The sequence below is a fragment of the Brachyhypopomus gauderio genome, unplaced genomic scaffold, assembly GCF_052324685.1.
Source record: "Brachyhypopomus gauderio isolate BG-103 unplaced genomic scaffold, BGAUD_0.2 sc88, whole genome shotgun sequence".
Lineage (NCBI taxonomy): Eukaryota > Metazoa > Chordata > Actinopteri > Gymnotiformes > Hypopomidae > Brachyhypopomus > Brachyhypopomus gauderio.
Window position 1 is genome coordinate 145,372 of NW_027506909.1, and position 20,666 is coordinate 166,037.

Consider the following 20,666-nt stretch of genomic DNA (forward strand, 5'->3'; position numbering starts at 1 on the left):
AGTGTGTGTGAGTGAGTGAATGTGTGGGAGGGGTGCATGACCATTATGCTTATATCCCTACTCTGTCCTTTTCAGAGCCATTAGAAGAATACATTCTTTTTTCAGTGCTCCTTTGGGCTCAGGCGAGCTTCTGTCACTTACACTGCCCATTTTTTCAGCAGTGAGGGTGGTCACAGGGGCAGTGGATTCTGGGAATCAGGTTAATTAGAGAAGACAGGGCTGATGACAGAGGCACGGACAGAGAGAGAAACCGCAAAGACGGAGGGGGCTTGGGCGACCACACCAGGGCTGTTTTACGCTAATCATCCCGCATGGCGCCAGAGACTGGCCCGGTACGGTGCCGAGGACCTCCGCCTGACCTCCGCCTGACCTGGCTTTGCACAGCGCGCCGTTGTGACATCTCTTCTCCGGCCACGCCCACGCGGCCTCCTGCGTGAGCGTTTGAGAGCGCTTCAGCCCGCCACCGTGCACACCTGTGGATTCTCGGCCGTCGCTCACCCGTTTTGTGGCGCTGGTAACTCGGAACAGGCACACAAAGGCCTGCCACCGCCCGCTCCCCTTCTAATTGGAGGAGTCGAACAATCCCTTTAGCCTCCCATGCAGCGGTCCATGTCAAAGGACAGGCCTTGTTCATTTCTCATTCCTGAACCTGAACCGCCCCGCCCCTGTGGGGGACAGCCACGCTGGGCCCAGGTTCATGTTGGATCTACCTCACAATGCTTCAAGTGCTGACCCCTGACCCTTAAGGTGACCCTAACTGTTAAAGAGGTTAGGGAGCAGGGCAGATGTGGGTAAACTTCTCTATGGCAGGAGAATGAGGCCCGCTTGTTAAATGGTTCTGTTCCTCCCCCCCACCTTAACCGGGGAGACTGCAAAGGGAGGTGGAAGATGGTTCTAATTGGGAAGCAGGTTATAATGTGAGGTTCAAATAGCAGCAAATCGGCTGGGGGAGACAAAAGCAATCGCGTGAAGAGGGACGGATTCGCTCGATGAAAAGGTGCTCGTATGGCCCTAATTGGTTTGGGGATTGTGTAATGTGTATTAAAGGATGTCTGTCTAACAGAAAGCGGCACATATCTTAATTGGAACGATCTCCTTGTACATGTCCAACTAGAAACAATGAGACGGATACGCTTTCCAGCAGTGAAAAAGGAAAAAGACCGTTCAGGTCATAGCAACATAGCAACTAGAGCTCTTCATAGCATTCCTTAACATGTCATACAAATTAATACACAGTAAAAGGTGTTACCTGCAGGACAAATAGTGCGTCCAGCCTTTCTGGTAATAACCATTAATTTTTAAGATGCACAGATCAAAAAGCGAAAACAAAAAGAAACTGCTAATTTAATCCCAGCAACTTTATGAAACATTGCTTACCAGAAGGTGGCGATCTTGCACAAAGCATGAAGGGGAAAGGAGGCGCTCGAGGGAGCCGGGTGTGGCTCGCGCGTGAGCTGCAGGGTAATAACCTGGTGGTGACGTGTGTTTGTGCAGATCTCACACTTTCTTCTCCAAACTCACAAGCTGCACTCAACTGCGCATACCAAGAAGACTCATGAATCATACGTATGGCGTTATCAACTGTTCATAGGTGAAGTTTCATATCCAACGTCTTAGGTACAGGCGAACCCACAAATAAATTAATTAATGAAGTAGGAAGACTAGCTAAAAGTTGATAGCTAAAGTATTTTTACTATCGCTCGCGTGAATAATAATAAATTCTGCTTCTTATTTAGTTGTCCGGGTAAAGCCTGCAAATACGGTATCTGATATTACGAGAAACATGCAGGATCCACTTCTGGTTAATAGTGATTTAGCTTCATGTGAATATTTAAAATTTTCTTTTCAATATATATTTTTATATTTACTATACATACTACATATACTATATAGTATGTATAGTATGGAAAGAAGAAGGAAGAATAATGTTCCTGAACCCGAATATATGAATAAATCATACATTGTACATTTTAGAAGTAGGGACGTTCTGTTGTACACATTTAAAGTGTAACAATAGCCTTCATTTTACATTATTAATATAATTAATGTAAAATCTTTATACGTGAATACAAAAAAAAACCTTTTAATTCTGCGTAAAACATACTGTAATGTCTATCTGTTTTAGTTCGGGACGCAAAAACGTTCTGAATTTGTTGTCCAGTGTTCGATAAAATAAACAATAAACATACAAAACAAATAAATAATACATTTAAAAATAAAATTTAAATCTTCAGCTTTATTTTATAAAACATGAGGCTAAATTGGTGATAGATGCGATTCAAAGCTAGCTGGAACAAATTTAATATTAAGTCAATTTGTACAGCCCTACACTAAAATAAAATCAGAGCTTTATAATTTTCAGTATTTAACAGAGGGTTAACATGGTTAGTGAAAGTGTAACAGTGGACGTCCTAATGCAATACAAAATGTAAAATAACCCTGTGATTCTCTGATTGTTTAATCGCTAGGTGGGACCACTTAGGCGTTTTACTGGTAAGTGCTCTGTGTAGTTATAGTAGGCTAACTATATGCAGGGGAAATGTGGGCGTTTAGAGCAAAACTTGAGCTCTTCTGAATCATGTCTTCTAGGCTTAATTTTCAGCAGGCTACACTTTCCACAGCTTCGAATATTAGCACACAAAATAGCGATTAATCGCAGATACGAGTGCGCGCGTGTAATGGTATATTCAACACTGATCAGTTACTGTGACTCAGCTGATGTTATATGCAGCCATCACTTAAAAATTCTATAAACAAAGATGAGTTTGTGTACAATACCCACACAATATACTTGTTGTATAGGAAATTATGAAACGTTTTTTGTTTTGTTTCATTTATTAATTTTTTTATTTTGCTTTAGCTTTTCTGAATCTTTAGGCATGTGTGTAGTTGGTAGCTCATTAGACAGATCCAGCAACAGTTGTTATACATCGTTATTACAGAGCTGCCAATATATTCATCTCAGTGATTTATATACCAGATGCTTTTATGCAGTTCAGTATTCATTATGTGTTGAATCATGGGAGTTTTTTTTCTTTTACCTCAGAACCCCGTCCACAGTGTGCAGCTATTCTGCTGACTCATGACTGCTTCATTAAGGAGTAATGGTAATGATTACGGGCGTTAGCACATCACACAATGCCTGGGTACGGTAATAGCATGTAGCATGCCACTTAAATCAAACTAAATGGGACAGACTGGCTGGGGTCTCTCCAAATGTGGCGGTGGTCTGCATGATGAGTCCAGTCCTGGGGTGCCAGAGGGGGACACGGGTGACCCGTACACTGGGAGCAAATGCTCCTTAGCTTGTTTTTTTTCTTTCTTCTTCTTCTTTCAATTTCATCGGAGTCATAAATGTCTTGTTTCCCATTGTGTGGGAACTCATCTCGGACATTGTCCCTGATGATGTGCACACTAGTGGCCAATAAGTGTGACATGGACTCCTATAGGGTTGGAGTCTAGCATTCCTGGAATTTCCAGTCTCTTGGATGGTACGAGACACCAGCGTCTGGACTCATCACTGATTGTTTTGGCTGTTCCTCCTGGTGTGAAAGCATTGGAAATCTCCCGTATGGAATGTCTTTGTGTTTTCTGGCCTCATTAAATGTCACCTTTTGTGACAATAATTATTATTAGTTGTTTTCTTTAGCTGCTTGGCTGATTTCTTTGTTAATTTGTTTTATTTATAAAACTTCCCAAATCAAGTAAGGTTTTTTTTCCCCCCACAAGAGGTATTATGTCCTAAATTGCTCTCTCAGTACATACTGCTGAAAGGAATCAGAAAGTTATAAATGCTCTAAATGGAATGTCGGGCTTGCTTTCCAATTGACAGCTGCTTGGCACTTTGGGTTTCCAGGTTAAAATTTGTCCTGCACACTGAGGACCAGGTTCTCACGGCCTGTGTTTGCTGGTTGGATGGTGTGAATTCTGCTCACAGCACCCCGATGATCTGGAAGGTCACTCTGGAGTCAGGTCTTTCTCACACTCCACTTCTTCATCACGTTTCCTCTCTCTCACATACCAGCCAATGGAATTAAACATTTATCTCAAAAGTAGTATTTTTTGTGTCATTTAAAGAATACCTGCCATATTAAGGCAAGAAAATACCACATGCTAAGTGAAATTCAGTGTTGTACGTTGACAGTGATTCAAAGTCTCATAAAAGCTTATTTACTTATACATGTCATAAGGTTTCATAAGATGAAATTGTAGATAATGCTCCATAAGTAAGAAAAAACCGATAAATGTTTAAGTGTTTATTTATTTTGCTATAGGTCTAGGTATAATCGCTGTTAGATCCCACACCATGTTATTCTTTAAACTGGATAAAATAAACACTATATCTCTGAATATTACAATATATTTATGAATCTCTCTCTGTCTCTGTGCATGTGTGTGTGTGTGTGTGTGTGTGTGTGTGAGAAAGAGAGAGAGAGGGAGCGTCTACAGGCCTGTGGAGCTCACTAGGGTCTGACGTGTGCTCTAGCACAAGAATCTCTCCAATCATGTGTGCAGCAGGAGACCAGTGCCTCATTATTGGCTTGTGCTCTTTCCCAGGAAGGTAACCAGGTCTTCTGCCCCTTTACTTTAATATTGTGTCAACAGGGACCTGGACTACCACAGCAGCCTTACTGTCTGGTCCTTGTACTTAAACAGACCCATGCTGGCAGTAAGGGCTTTCCACCTAGTTTTAGAGTTTTCTTTTTCAGTTTTCACTTCTTTCAGCATTTCAATATCTAAGGCCTGACAGAACTATTAATTGCTTTCAGTTTTACAAAAATCATTTTTTTCCGCTACAGGTACTATTTATATTTCATAAATATGCAGTGGTTTTAAAAGTCTTGAAACCTCGGTTATGTATGTTATGTAGAGGCTGCCCAATTTCAGTGTCTCTGGTGAGATTAAACAAACGACCTTCGGAACAAAGGATGTTTCATGAACACATAAAGTATGGGGAGCATTCCCTGTCCTGTGTAAGTGAGGAAATGATTACCCAGGATGCTTTAGGCTTTGTCAGACTTATGGCTGGGTGTAATCAGGAGTGAAGCCTCTAGGAGCCAGAGGACCTGCTGTGATCTCTACTACTGCCTGACTCCTTTCCCTTACATCAACCCAACCACGAAAGCCTCATTAAACTAGCCAGCATTGGAATACTGACTCTCTCATGACACAGTACCTAAATTATGCATAAATTCCTTCTAAAATCTTGGGTAGTTCATCCCATCAGACTGCCAAACTGACGCTCATTCATTTAGACTGTAGATCAATGGGCAAAACTTAATGTGAAGATAGAGCCTTTAATTTGGTGTAGGGCAACTCTCGCAGGAACAAGAGAGCCATGAAAAACATCTCATCCATAATGAGCAGGCTGAGTTTAGAGAATGCTGTCCAGGGGGTATTTGGCTGTTGTGAGCTCACGTGCTTGAAGGGGAAATTTAAAGTCTCGTTATTTAAAGATTATTAACCTTAATCTGGTAACGGGCAGCGTGAAAATCTCCATCAGCCTGCGGGCATCTTTGCGCTTTCTGTGAAGAGTGGGTGGGGGGGGGGGGGGGGGGGGGGGGGGGGGTGCTAGATGTATGATGAGCCATTGAGAACAATACTCTGTCATGTGCGTGTTGTGTGCTCTCTTACGAGACTACCACAGAAGCCATAGTTATAGTCTTATATCCAGATTTCTTTAGATGGTGATAGCTGTGTTTGTGAGAGAAGGTGCAGAAACAGTGTGTTAAGTGACCGCATGTGTGTTTGTGTATGTGCGTGTGCATGTGTGACTAATGTCTCAAAGCGGCTTGACTGATCACTTCGTCACCTGTGGAGAAGAGGTGGTTTGCCTGGAGGTAAATTCAGCTGAAGGCCCTTTGAAAGCTCTGCTCACACGAGCTCAGTGGCTTAATCAGCAGGGGCTCCTCCCTCGTAAGGCTTTCATTATAATGGGCTATAATGCTAAATACACTTATCCGTGACTACCTACCATTACCTTATAATGCTGAAATTGGGAATGTTTCTCCATTTCAAGCTCTTAAATATTTAGAGTGAAGTATGCACATATGCTCACGCTGAAAGCATCTGAGTGTGTTAGCCATGCTACGCTCTCTTCTGGCTCTGGCCTGTGTCCACAGCCGGGAGGGGCTAGACCAGCACTGCCCCTTAGGGAGCGCTTCACCTGAGGGCTGTCCTGTCCAGCAGAGAGGTGTGCCTACGGGCCTGCTCTTAATGGACCACGACCCCCTCCCCGCTGTTACTTTCAACTGAAAGCTGTCATCACGCAGTTAGTGAGAAATAAGTAAAACACTGCTAACGTCTGCTCAATGAAGGGTAACTTTTGTCTTAATCCCACAACTCCTGCCTCCCTCCCCCTGGGGTAAAGACACCTGTTGGGCATGGAACATTCCTCTGAATCTCTATGAAGGCAATACACACATATGTTGATAATATATGTATTTTCTCTGTGATCTACAATGTAAACTGGCATCAAAGCCCCTCTCTCTATATATATATATAATAGCTGTGTGACTCTCTAGCACCTGAATGAATTTGAACATTATTGAGTAATAAACTACTGAAAGTAGTATTCGCACATCCTTCACTATTACTGTGACAAAACATCTCTTCGTGTCTTGACAAAATTTGATTTGTCCATTTTTACAAATCAATAGGCTAATCAGCAATGTGAGCAACCATAGTAGTTAAAACAAATGGGGGAAAACACAAACCCACCCCTGAGACTGGCGAGCCTCTTAAAGAGTTAATCCCTTTCGTGTAAATAACTGGGGTGGGTGATTAATAGGAGTCCTAACTGAGCCACAGGTGTAATTAAAATGACTGCACCAGGCTCGGTTGCAGGGCGAAGGGGGAGTCGTTATCCTGAAGCTCGGCATGGCCACGGCCGGTCTGCAGCTCGGCTCCGGCCGAGCCCCGGTGTCCCGCGGCTGCTCACAACCCACAGATCAAGGACCCGCCCCCCCCCCAACGGGCCACGCCTCTAGCCTCCAGATGGGCACGCTAATGAGCCCAAGACCCAGCCTGGCCTCTGCCTTCCCGGCCAGCCGGCCAGCCGGTGCCAGAGGCCAGGGGACTCGGGGTCAGACACCAGTAGGGGGCTGGAGCTGGCCAGGCCCAGAGGACCACGCTAAGAAAAGGAGAGCACGGATGTTTGCGAACGCAGGCGAACACCGTGAGCAAGATGTTGAGAAAGGAGGAGAGTGCGTAAAGAGTGCGAGCTGATGTGTCGCAGTATAGCTGTACGAGCTTATTACGAGACGGGATGAGCCCACTGCCAGCCCACACCACACAAGACAATGACGACACCGGCTCGCTATCTCGTCTGACGCCGCGATGCTCAGTTTATTGTTGTTTATTGAAAGGGCACTAAACCGTCATCCCTTTGTACCACTAACCTGCCGTCCTGCTTTAGTGTCCCATCGTATTAACAGTGTAAACAGAGGAGAGGCAAGCGTCCCCCTGGAGCTCCTCACACACAGGCAGGGTGGAGGTGTGGTGTGGGTGGGGGTGTGGTGGAGGTGGGGGTGTGTGTGTGGTGGGGGTGGGGGTGTGGTGGAGGTGTGGGTGGAGGTGTGGTGGGGGTGGGGGGTGTGGTGGAGGTGGAGGCTGGTTGGGGAACACTCGTCTCTCTCGTCCAGCCCGTCCCTTTGTCTTCCTGAGCTCAAGATGGCTATTGACAGTGTTGTGAGAGTGTTGTGAGGAACGCAAATTGTCTCCTCAGCAGTGTTTGGCCCAAAATAAGATGAAGGAGACAGGACATCGCTCTGCACTTCCACTAGCGGGAACCGAAACAGGACATGGTTTATAGTCAGATGGTATCTGGCTAGCTGACTGAACAACAGAAAGGTTAAAGGTCAAAGTTAACTTATGTACAATCACTGCACATGATCACCAGTATGACAGACATACATACAGCATATGCCATTAACTCAATACATTCATTTGGTTCAGACGGGTCCAACCAAGCTGCAGTTGTATTTGTAAACACAAATAATTTGATCTGCAGTAGAGTGGCACTCCAGTGACTGTGCTGTTGTAATGCAAAAAACTAATTTAAAAATAAATAAAAAAACAGATTAAAATAGCTGTAAACAAACCAGGCTTCAATGTATCAACATGTATTCTTTTGAAAATCAGAATAACAAATAACAAAAGCAAATAATCTTTTGTTAAACTCTTTATCTCGTTTCTCATACATATGAGCACAATAATTTCTGCAGTGCACAGGCATATTAAGTGAAATAACAAAAATCAATAAAGTCCATGTACTCCCCATAGATGCTATATACATTTAATTAAACTTCAAAGTGGCTTAACGGGGCTGGAGTTAATCAGCGAAATGACTTAATAATGTCAAACGCACCTCTCACGGGGTCAAAACATCTCAAGAGGTTTGTTTCCCCTAAACGTTTTCCCTACAGGAATGAGTAAAAGTACTTACTCCCAACATACTAGATTGCTCAGTCTAGGCCAGCTGGCTTTACTTTATCACTTGGCTGCAGGGCCTCGGCATTACATGTCATCGGCTCTTCCTGTCTGCGTGTGGAAGATGACCCTACGATTCGTCAGTAACCCCCCCCCCCCCCCCCCCCCCCCGCCCCCCCCCCCCCCCCCCCCAACACTCCACAATGGACTGACTCAATGCAAATCTGCACCCAGTGCAGCCTTCTGTGTCGTCTTGTCTGAGAGCGGGCTTGTTAAGAATGGGTCACGGCCATGCATATCGCGGTTTATTTTGCTGGCTTTTCATGAGGGTAAAAAGACTTGGCTGTGCCGTGGTGCAGATTGAACACGGTGGGTGTCCTGCAGTGCTGGTCAGTGCTGGAGGAACAAACTGGGCCCATACAATGTGCTGCCCATATAAAAGCCTCTTTGTGGCTGGAGAGAGGGGTCAGCTCTTTCCTCTAGCCAGCAGATAAATAGCCACATTCTCTACCTCTCTGATTTTATTTTGGCGAATAAGCCCCGACAAAAGTGGAAAGACATTTAATTATTCACAGGGAAATGCATAAAGGATTCATTTGCATTGATTTTGCGTGTTCACAAAGAGGAGCGTTCTGTGGACTTGAGGACCAACACAGGCCGTTTTCTCCAACCAGCCAAATGGAACAAAAAGATCAATGGCACATTCACTATGGCTATCAGTGAGAAGAATCCCAAAATGGTCCCTTAGCACAATGTTGGTTTTTGAGCATTTTTCACATTGTCCATGTCTATAGTCGTGTGCTTTTCTTCTGAAAAGAATGTGTGTTTCAACACAATACAAAAAAACACCCTATACATTTGAATAATTTAGTTTGTTAAGTTCACAATGAGAGGTTTCTGATTTTAATAATTTGGATTGATGATAGCATTGAAAATGGTGACAAATAGACCTTTATGGTTCACTTTTCAGACTTGAACCTTTCCATCCACATTTGAAGAATGTGAGAAACCTGTCATTTGTTGAGAGGTTTGGTTCAGCAAAGTGAATTCAACACCACATGTGTGCCTAGATAGGTTCCTGAATTTCTGAGTCCATTTAAATGCCACACCATCATGAAATATTTGTTTTGATTTTTTTTCCACATTGCTGTATATCAAATTGTTATTGCAAATATGAGATGAGGTATTCATTTTAATTTACATAATTACATTTTGTGCTGACAGGTACATTGTTATTGATGATGATGGAGAAATGCATTCAGAGAAAATTAATCCTCTGATGCAGATTATTGATGAAATATTTCACAGATTTTTTTCCCATGTCCATCAAACATGAGACATATTTAAATACACATCAGGTGTTTGGCATGTTGGAGCTGAAGTTTGGCGTATTGGTATTTTGCTCCTTTGTTACATGCAGCAATTTGATGCGAAATACTTCCTTCTAAATAATGAAATAAAATTTGTGCATTGTTTTTTCTGATGCGTCTCTAGGCCCCGTCTTCCAGACGCTTGTGATGGTACTGAGGCACTGTACTGGACAGGAGGAGTGGTAAGAGTCTGTGGTTGATGAGGACATGGGTGAGGAATTTCACTGCAAAGCTGTTGATACAGAAAAAGTGTGCACCACTGCTCAAAGGGGGCGGAGCCCAGATTGCTGTTGGTTAACTGTACTGTTATTGCAGGGACAGGCACCCAAATCTATTAACTTGCAGTAACCCTGTAGAAGTCTGTTTAGCTAGCGTGCCATTGCTCTGTCTGGAGAGAAGGTTCTTAAACCACATGAAAAGAGCTCTTCTACACCCATTGTGCTGTTTGTGTCTAAAAGCCTGTTATTAGTAAATGACCGAGACCTGTGGGTAAAAACATCAGAGAATTCATGGCCATTAGATCTGTGCCTTACCTTGCTAATTTTAACTAATCAAGGACTTAACTTCTCTCTCTCTCTCTCTCTCTCTCTCTCTCTCTCTCTCTCTCTCTCTCTCTCTCTCTCTCTCTCTCTCTCTCTACTTTGAACAGATTTGGATTAAATATTAAAGTAATACTGAGACCATTGTTGCTGTGCAGAAAAGGCAAACCAGTTTGAGTGAGTTGTGTTTACACATCATATTTGATGTAATTTTGGAGACTAGACACACGAAAACAGATTAAAACTTTTCTGTGACATTATTGACCAAGACTCTTGATGCAGTTTGCGGTTTTTAGTGCAGTGACAGCTCAGGACAAGACACTGCACTATATCACACATGTTCCGTTCATTCACTAGTTCTTGGGAACTTTTATGGCACCTGCAACAGAAATCGTCGGGCATTTACTTCCAAACTTTACAAAATCATCGCCAGTAACTGCTGCTTTGTTAATGTTTCTCACTTGCTGATATTCTCAATTCATTGTATTGTATAGAGTCCAGTTAACTTTCAGCTACTGTTAAAACTTCCACCTGTCGCAGTTCAAGTAGTTTTCGCTTTTATACTAGTTGTTTAAAGCCTAATTTACCACTTTAAGACCTGTGGCCTCATGATTGTTAGAACTCAGACTTACAAGAGGGCATGAAGGTTTGGTTCCCACATCATTGTTTTATCATTGCATTAGTGATGTAGCGTACACAATCTCTTGCAGACATTTAGCAAGGAATCAAATTAAGGGTTCCAGTGATTTTCCGAATTCAATTTGCTGTTTTGTGTTTTCCCCAACGTGCCACGTTCTACCTTTTTACACAGACACCAGTAAGAATGCCCTGATGCACCAGTGCGCGGCTTAAAAGCCTTTATCAGTGGCATTGCGGTGAAGTGACCCATTTCAAATAACCTGTATCATGCTAGAACTAGGGTGTATAAAGGAGTCTTTTGGAATCACCTCTCAAAAGATTTTTTTCTCTCGGGGAAGTCATGATGAAAACTGCCCCCAGCCACACCCCCCAGCCACACCCCCCAGCCACACCCCCCCCAGCACCCCCAAAAAAGATAAAGAAAAAGTATTTGGACATGTCAGCATGGCTTTCAAAGGAAAACAAACTGCAGCGACCAATGTGAGTTGACTTAATCTGATTAGGCTAACCTCATCAACAACCCACTTAAAAAAAGAAGAAAGCCATGAATTGGACAGAAAACCCAGGGATGGGGGTGGGGTCTCTCTCTCTCTCTCTCTCTCCCTCCCTCTCTCTCTCTCGCTGCCGTGAATACTCTACATTGTAAAGAGACATGCTGGTCCACAGATGGCAATATGACAACAAACTATTTGAAAGACGAAGCAAATACAATTGATTGAAGTTCTTGCAGGTATAAGAACAATGCAGGAGTAATGAGATTAAGAAAGAATTAACTGAAAAGTCTCTGAAATGCCTCATTCTCACACACTGCTAGTGCTAACCTTTAGCTTTGAAGTCTTGAATGTAACTTGCCCAACCCCCTTGCCCAGTCCTCCTTAAGAAATATCTCCATATTTTAATTAATTAATGTGGGCTCTCACCTCTGCTATGAAATGCCCCACAGTGGCAGTAATAAATCAAAAGATGAAAGTTAAATAGAGCATTGAAAAGCCAGCACATAGATGTATTATACCATTTTAATACAACAAACTTTGGGTTAAAGAAATCCTTAGCAACAAAATATTTAAAGCATCCTTCCATGCCAAGAGAAACTCTTTAGATCGTTTGCCAGATTTTCCTTCCCATGCAGGAAATTATCCTTCAAACACCATAGTCCTTTAACTCAAATACTGAACAGAGAATCTGGTGGTATGAACACTAGATGTGGTCAAAAATACACAATTCCCTCTTGAAAGTCAACACTTTAAAAAAATGTAACACCACAGTTCTTACTGTAATAAAATTTAATTCACAATCATTTGTAAAATATATTTTGCCGTTTTTGTCGTCTCATTTCATTTTGACCAGTTGGTATCTGTTCTACCCGTAAATAGTAATAAGTGGTCTGGACCTCATTAGTTTCCCCCAACGTCTCTCCGCTTAGGAACCCGACTGTGTACACAGCGTCTTTATACTGATAGGTGGTAATAAAGACCACAAACCCAATCCACAACGACACGACTGGTTGGTAACTGACCTCGCAGTAGTTAGTGCCTAAAACTGTTGCTAGACTAATTGTCAACGATTGTGAAACGTAGCGGCTAGATCTAGACTAATGACAGAAAACACCCCCACCCCTCAAAATAGCCTGTTAATTTCTGGCAGAGCGAGACGTTAGCGTTAATTCCATAGCCTATATATTTACGCAAATTACTTAACAAGTAGTAATAATACCCTTAAGTTAAAATAAATACATTTAAATTACATTTTATTGCGATCTTTACTCTTAACAAAGAACTAAACTTGGCATATCATATTCTAAAACAATCATATTAACATATCTACTAACATACATTCAGAAAACATAGAACGCATTAACGTAGAAACCAATATAAAATATATATTGTACCCATTTGTGTGTATTTTGTACTGAAAATGAAATGGAAAATAAATAAATCATTAGCAAAATTTAAATAGGTATTTAAAGAATTCAATTTCAATAAGTAACTGCCTACATTAGTTAAAGCTATTCATGAAAATTTAGTGATGTGTAAATTAATTTAAAAAAATAGAAGCAAACAAAAAAAAAGGTTAAGCCTTCACAATTTTGTGGTCCAGGTTGGAAAAGTAAAGGAATAAGAAGGACTTGAAAAAGCAAGGGACAATTGACAACCATGAAGGCAACAAGCAACTGCATTTATTTGTCATGTTATTACTTCAGGTGAATGTAGGTAAATTATGCAGTGTGGACCTTGTAAAGAGGTTGGTGATAGTTATTGCCCTGTGACGGGTTGGTTTTGACTAATGTTTTGGGCACTTGATAGATTTTCTATTTCACTCTTTACATCCTAGACTGTAGTAACAGTATGTAGATGTGAGAGACATACTGTGATCACTGTGAGTGCTTTGTGTGAGGGATTGAGCAGGTAAACACAGATAAGGGCACTGCGACTGGAAGGCGTGTAAGGGGATTGGCCCAGCAACAACCTCTAATGCAGATCTAATTGACTGCTTTCTGCATTCTGCACACGGATTTGTACAATGGCCACAACTCGTTGTCTATGAGCAAATGAGGCGTAGGGCAGAAGGGAGCTTCTGAGCAAGCTCTGTCTCCACATAACACACGTCACATACACCTAGTCGTCTTTTATTTTGAAAACAACTGGCATTCTTTATTTTTTATTGTGAGATCTTTACGATGTGGTGGTTATTTTAGATTTCATACCGTTACCAGGATTTAGGGCTGTGTCTTTTTTTTTTCTTTCAATCCCAAAGCAAACACTGCTAACGTGACTGGGCATACACACAGCTGGCCTCGGACACCTCTCATGGATCCTGGGCAAACAGGCAGCCAGCATGTCCAGCAAGGCTCCTCCACCCAGTACAAGAGCCACCATTCAATGGTCAACAAGCTACTAGAAACCTGGCTAAAGTTAGACTTAATAAAGCTCCAATTTCCCCGGCTTATCTCCATGCAGACACAATAAGCCAGAGATTAGAGGCATAGGAAGGTATTGGCTCATCAGTGCTCGAAAAATACAGACCAGCATATTTAAAAGTTTCAAATCTTGTGTTAATATCATCATTAGTCTCATATGTCACTGCATAATATGTTGTTCCTACAGACAATTAGGTAAAAGCTATCTTCTGTTTACCACAAACATTTTACACAATAAATAAGTATTAGTCATGCACTAGCTGACATTCATTAGATTATGAATTGCTAACTAAACAATGAGGATTTTTTAGTATAAATGAGGGAATGTGAAATTTTGTTTTATGTAATAATTATTACTAGTAATAATTATTATTATATATTTTTGTAATTGTTCAAACATATATGATTTTCTATGCGGTGGTTTATAATTTAAACTCTCCTGAGCGCCGTCTAGTGGCTGTAAGAGGAAGTGACGCAGACAACTGGAGGAAATCTTACTCGTACTCCTCGATAGATGGCGGACGACACCACGAATCATGCAGAAATCTCAACCCAGCGTTCTGTTTTGTTGGTTTTTTGTTTTTTGTTTGTAGTTTTTTTGGAGCAACTGTTTATCGAAACTCTGTATTATAAACATTTTATATAGGTGAAATATTCTGATAAGCATGTCATTGTAGATTTAAAATTTATATTCATTTACTTTTTTTATTATTAAAATGTAATTCATTAAAAAATACATATTAAAAATGCTATCACAAAAACTATCAAATATAATTCGTGTATATAACTACAAATTTATCTTCATAATAGACTTTGCATATAGCATTTTGCCAGATTAGAATAAAATATCGAAGAAAGAAACTAAACGCAAAGCGATTAGACTGCGGCATGGGGACCGCTCCTTCAGCCCGCAATAGGCAAACAGAAACGGCACGTGCGTAGTGGAATGAGAAGTGCAGCGAGCAGGCGCACACATCCACTGGCACGCGGACAGATGCACCGCCAACCCCCTCCCCTGCACGAGCTCTTTGGCTCCCGCGTTGTTGTAGTGATTGACGCGTAGACGTTCATCCAGCCAATAAGACCAAACTAAGCGCAATTTGCATAAAGTGGCCGACTTCCATTGGTTTCTTGCGTGCTCCTCCGAACCGCCTCGCGTGCCTGTACAGCTGTGCGCCTCTTTGAAGAGCAACTGGATCTCCGAATTTAACTCCTTGGCAGCTTTCAGTGAATTCTGAAATAATATCTCTTTATTTATTGCTATTATGGATTTATTTGAATATCTGCCAATATTATTTCTGATATACACGTTCCCTTATGGACATTTTAACAAGCAAGTTAGTTCAAGTTAGTCAACAAGTGTGCACAAAAATAAAATCTGGACATCACACAAGATAAGCTTTATTTATAAGAATTTTTAACAATTAAATACATAACTAAAGAGAATAATCTTTCCTCTTGTTCTTGAAACAAAGTGTTGTACATACATTGTATTCAAAGTTTTTGATTAAGACTTTGAGATGTCGTATGCTATAAATACAAGAACGGCAAGTTAGTCATGGCGCGATGGTGCACTTGCATAAAGAAAGCATTCTTAAAATGAAGAGGAAAAAAACCTCCAGCAAGCCACCAGCGCATTCCCTCAATACCCCTTATCGTTTCACAGTTAGACCGACTGCGCTCGCCGCTTTGTTGTTTGCCCCTCCAGGGCTGATTGAGCAGCGCGTGACTGACAGCCCGCGGGGGTGTTGTCCAATCAGCGGTCTACCCGCGCCCAATGGGTGAGTCCGCACGCCTATTGGCTGAGGCGAGTGTGGGAAAGAATGCAGAGAGGGTTTCACACGAACTGGGAGCACGCGATCCGTCTATAAATACCCCCGCGCGTGCGGCGGGGCGAGATTCGATTTGCCCCGCGCAGCCCAACGCCACGCACGCTCGCGCACTCGTGTGACAGCTCGCCCACTATAAGCGATATAGCCGATCGGCGCGACCTGCACGCTCCCCTGTGACCATCTTAAGACCTTGGCAACGGGTCCTAGTTTGGTCACGCTTTAAACGAGCGCCTGCTCCTGTCTTCTCGATCTCCTCCAACGGAATATATCACGATTTTTTTGTTTTATCACGTTTTTTTTCCCATCTGGCAAGACTTTTGATTCAATCATGCCAGCCGACACTATGGAGAAGCAGACTGCATCTCCGATTGCCGGTGCCCCCGCAAGCGGAGCTCACACTCCAGACAAACCAAAGAATGCCAGCGAGCACAGAAAGGTAGATGGCATATTATTCACATAAACCAGTATAACATGAACTAATTTTGAAGTCACACTACAGAACAGGCGAAGTTGTTTTAGGTTATCGTTTCTAGTGACCTGTTGCATACAAGAGAGTCCAACACAAGAGAGTTAAATTGCCTACCTGCAAGCTAAATTACTGCAAATAATTGTTTGCATTTCTTTTCAAATAAATTAACGTTGTTTTTTCCTTTGCAGTCTTCCAAACCTATCATGGAGAAACGCCGCAGAGCAAGAATCAACGAAAGTCTCGGACAACTAAAGACTCTTATTCTTGATGCTCTTAAAAAAGATGTAAGTTTTAAAATGTTGAGTAATATTGATCTATTATCTATTATAAATACTTTTTAAAACCGGGTTCGGGTTAAACATGCACATACTGACACGATCTCGCGTCTTGTCCACAGAGTTCCAGACACTCTAAACTGGAGAAAGCTGATATACTCGAGATGACAGTCAAACATTTGAGGAACTTGCAGCGCGTTCAGATGACCGGTGAGTGACCATAATCCATGCATTTAGCAGTAGACGTTAAACGGTTAAACGGTTTTTGCATTGTCTTTTTGTTTCTTGGGCCATCCTAACAAGTCTCTCTTTCTTCTAGCAGCGATGTCAACTGACACGGCCGTCCTGAGCAAATATCGCGCGGGATTCAACGAATGCATGAACGAGGTGACCCGTTTTCTGTCTACCTGCGAAGGGGTGAATACAGAGGTCCGGTCCCGGCTACTCAGCCACCTGTCCAGCTGTTTGGGACAGATGATGGCGCTGAACTACCCGCAGGCAGCCCCGGCGCAACAGGCGCACCTGGCGCAGCCTCTCCACGTGCAGCTCCCCTCCTCTCTACCGGTCGGCGGGGCCTCCATCAACCCCAAGCTCAGCCCGTCGGAAACGGTCTCGCCCAAAGTCTTCGGAGGGTTCCAGCTGGTGCCCGCTACTGACGGACAGTTCGCATTTCTTATTCCTAACCACGCGTTTCCCTCTGCCACCACCCCGGTCATCCCACTCTACGCCAACGCAGGCGTCCCGGTCGCGGTCAACGCCGGTCCGGTCCACGCCAGCTCGGCGCCCACGGTCGCCTCCCCGGTCCAAGGAATGACCTCTTTCGCCGGCGGCTCACAGGCGGTCAGTCCGGTTGGTGTTCGTGCGGGTGCAGAGAGCAGCGAGCCGGTGTGGAGACCGTGGTAGACTTACTCAGCCAACAAGAACTGTTGCTTTTTCGTGATGAAGAAATAAATGTTAAGTTCCGTTTTAAGGGACTGTATATTTTGTTGGACCAGATTCATGTTGAAGTTTTTTTGGCCGTTTCCAATATTTGGATTTTGTTTGATGAATATGCTGTATGCTAATATTCATATAGGAGAAACACACAAAGAACTTTTTTATTAAATAATTTAGTTTTGTACAAAGTTGGTAAAAGGTTGTTACATGCCAAAGTGTCGTCATGTTTGGATTTCCATGTTTGATGCTGAATAAATCTGAATAACGAAAAATAATACGTGGTATTGCATTTTCCTCAGTAAGTATAATCAGGACTAAACTGTAGTGCAGTTTGTAAAGTGACCACGTGACTAATGAGCTTTGATCACTAATCACTATCGGCCTATAAGTTGCTTTACTGCTAACAGTTATAGGCCCATATGCGCCAAATTACGTGGTGTACATTCTAGTTTGTACAGTGACATTTATCTGACCTAAACATCCTCACGTGTGCTACGCAATTTCTTTAGAGTAACATACTACAGACAAAATTACAAAAGAGGTAAATCTACAAAGGGAGTCGTGTTTTTTTCTCTTTTTCTCTCTCTTTTTCAATGAGGTAATTAAAAGCTTGAAAGGGGTCTCATCCTGTATGCAGCGGGATCTTTAAGAAGTCCTAAACCCTATTCATTGCTCTGGGAAATACGCTTTGGGGTTAATGTCACTAACAGATTGCCTGGTTGAAAGGAGAATATGGAAGATCCTCTCGTGACATTGTTGCACAAATCGCTCAATTCTTCAGCTGCACCTTCAATGGAAATTTAGTGTTTTCGCGGTATTTTTTTTGACTGAACATTTTTCCTCGTAGAGACAAACAAAAGAGAAAGGAGACTTGACACTAACTCCGAGCACATGTAGTGGAGGTTGTGGTATAATTCAGTATATAACCTAGGCCTATTTCAGAGTTACCTCTGGAATTAGAAACTTGCGAAAGTCCCCTGCTTCGTGGACGGAACCCTCCCTTGGCTGTGTGTTATCCCTGGATGTAAAACAATCTTCCCCTAGCGGTCCGGAACCGGGAGACGTGTTGCTCAGGCTGTCGGCGTGGCGCTCGCCGTGTGTCTGGGTTGGGTTACACCTCAGTGAGCGACACCGGGATTCCCACTTATCCACACACTCATGTACCTTAACGCCCTGTGCAGCAGCGAGACAGGACGCCCGGAGAGAGAGAGACAGTTCTCAGAGACCCCTCGACATGATAACCCCCCCCCAAACACATCCACGCACAAAGGAAGTTGTGAAACGGGCCAATTACGTAAACCTGCTTTTGCAAAAACCTGCTCTGAAAACGAACTAAAACACAAGTTGGCAGCGCGGGGGCCTCGCGTCGTCTCTGCGTGTCTGGGGTAAGAGTTGGGAGATGCCGCTGTGGTGGTGAGGTCGTGAGAACCGAGTGAACCGGACTGCTTGTGGCCAGGCAGGACGCCAGCCAGTAAATCCCCGCTGGCAACCGGGTCGCGCTTTAGCCGCACCGCCGCGCCGCGTGGAGGTGAGGAGGCGCACGCGCGCGGCGAGGCTCGAGCCGGAACCACCGGCCAGGTCCAGCGCACGCACGCACGCACCGCGCCATCACTGTTTGTTTGGTGGTCAGTTAAAAGTACTTTTCCGTCTCACGGTAACAGCTAAAGACATTCTGATTGGTCCAAATCTACACGTTTTTAAAAGGAAGGGGAATTGAACTGAAGGAACGCGGGAATCCTCTGCATTTTGATGGGATATGTTGGATTTCCCCAGATATGGCTTTGTGTAGAGTCTAGCTGACGAGCTCTAACTGGCTGATTCATTTGCACTCAGTATGAGAATGCGCACGGGTAAAGCATGCTTACTATACTTTAGTCTTTAGGTGATTATATGTCTATTCCATCTAAAGATCACTGACATCCATTTGAAAAATTCTTGTATTATCAGTTGTAGAACAGGGCTGTGCATGAGCAGGTACTGGTACCAGTAGTGTCCTTGTTACAATTCAAGGTTTCCAACTTTTATAATGCAACCAGACACCGATAACAATCCATTTATATAATAACAGCACACTTGGAAATGTATGGTGAAGTCCATCTTGGTTAAGTCCACATCTAAGTGGTATTTCCATGTCAATGGAAAGCGTACTTTAATATATGTGCTCTGTATTTAAAAAAAAAACATGTTTAGAGCCATAATTTTGCTGGCCACTATAACTTTGAACATATATTTAACAGTACTCTTCTCTCAGGAAAAAGACCAAACCAGTTGGAAAAGCCTCAGACTGTGTTGTCCAAGCCACATCGAGTTTCGCATGGATCTCCATCTAAATCTGTCCAGAGTCCTGTTCAGAGTCCAGAGTCCTGTCCCTGTTCCGGGGGGGGGGGGGGGGGGGGGGGGTGTTCCAGAAAAGCAGTAAAAGAGACTCCCTGTCACTCTCGTAGCACCTGCTATGTGCCCAGGAGTACTACACCACAGACCCACAGAAATGCCCCCTGGCCTCCAGATTGATCACCCTCTGTTTGTAAAATGTGGAATATTAAACATTTGGGAGGAGTGGGGAGTCTGCAAAACTACTGATGAATGAGACCTTGGATCACTGATTCTACTATTTTGAGGAGCCACAGTAAGAACACAAAAGACAATAAAACCTGCAAGTCTAAATGAATGAACTTTGGTATGGTTGCAGTAACTATGTTCTGTAAACATCTCATAAAATATCTGCCTCGTTCACCAAACTCATGTTCTCACATTTCACATTGATTTAAGCCTTTCCACTTAACAACCCTCGTTTTTTTTTTGCTTCATGGGACTGCCCCGTGTATTAATAGCACCCTGACCCATCTCACCCTGGGAGCAGGAGTTAACCTAAGTGGTGTGAGTTGGCGCTCACAGGAGAAGATTCATAGGGACGCACTGCCTGCTCTGATCAGATATCAGAGCGCAAGGAGCCGCTGGGCCTGCACATCCTCGTCACTTGTCTACAGGACGTATTTCTGAGGCCAGGTTATGCTCTCTCGTTTCAAGGCATGGGACAGATCATTTTAAGCCTTTGCAAATGGTGCAGATTCCATGAGTGAAAGTATGGACCTCTACCTCCCATTACACACAACCCATCCAGCCAAGTAAACGCACACACACATACACACACACACACACACACATACACACACACACACATTCTGACAGACAAGAGCTCTCACTATGTATTTATACTGCCATCACCTTGGTGGTCTTGAAGGAGATTTGAGATTATATT

The 20,666-nt window shown here is 43.2% G+C and overlaps 1 protein-coding gene and 1 long non-coding RNA gene across 4 annotated transcripts; both read left to right on the forward strand.

Moving 5' to 3' along the window:
- Positions 1-1,475: 1,475 nt before the first annotated feature.
- On the forward strand, positions 1,476-14,510 carry LOC143493515 (uncharacterized). Of its 2 annotated transcripts, XR_013125486.1 has the most exons (9): positions 1,476-1,591; positions 2,469-2,493; positions 3,047-3,107; positions 3,857-3,972; positions 4,427-4,561; positions 9,925-9,982; positions 10,450-10,516; positions 13,733-13,968; positions 14,350-14,510. It is a non-coding gene; the product is annotated as an uncharacterized LOC143493515 (long non-coding RNA). The 2 variants fall into 2 exon arrangements; XR_013125485.1 differs by lacking the exon at positions 14,350-14,510 and having other exon boundaries at positions 13,733-14,195.
- A 1,269-nt stretch (positions 14,511-15,779) lies between these two features.
- her9 (hairy-related 9) lies at positions 15,780-17,682 on the forward strand. 2 transcript variants are annotated; one of them, XM_076991986.1, is made up of 4 exons: positions 15,780-16,163; positions 16,385-16,480; positions 16,594-16,681; positions 16,791-17,682. In XM_076991986.1, exons 1-4 carry the CDS (start codon positions 16,056-16,058, stop codon positions 17,372-17,374), a joined length of 876 nt encoding a protein of 291 aa, XP_076848101.1. In that variant the 5' UTR covers positions 15,780-16,055; the 3' UTR covers positions 17,375-17,682. The 2 variants fall into 2 exon arrangements, with proteins under 2 accessions (XP_076848101.1, XP_076848102.1); XM_076991987.1 differs by having other exon boundaries at positions 16,794-17,682.
- The last annotated feature ends 2,984 nt before the right edge of the window (positions 17,683-20,666 follow it).

Excerpts from the sequence above, each read along its gene's own strand:
- her9 (XM_076991986.1), top strand. The coding sequence starts at position 16,056 with ATGCCAGCCGACACTATGGAGAAGCAGACTGCATCTCCGATTGCCGGT. Across the intron at positions 16,481-16,593 it reads TTGATGCTCTTAAAAAAGAT|AGTTCCAGACACTCTAAACT; the intron begins GTAAGTTTTAAA and ends TCTTGTCCACAG. Across the intron at positions 16,682-16,790 it reads GCAGCGCGTTCAGATGACCG|CAGCGATGTCAACTGACACG; the intron begins GTGAGTGACCAT and ends TCTTTCTTCTAG.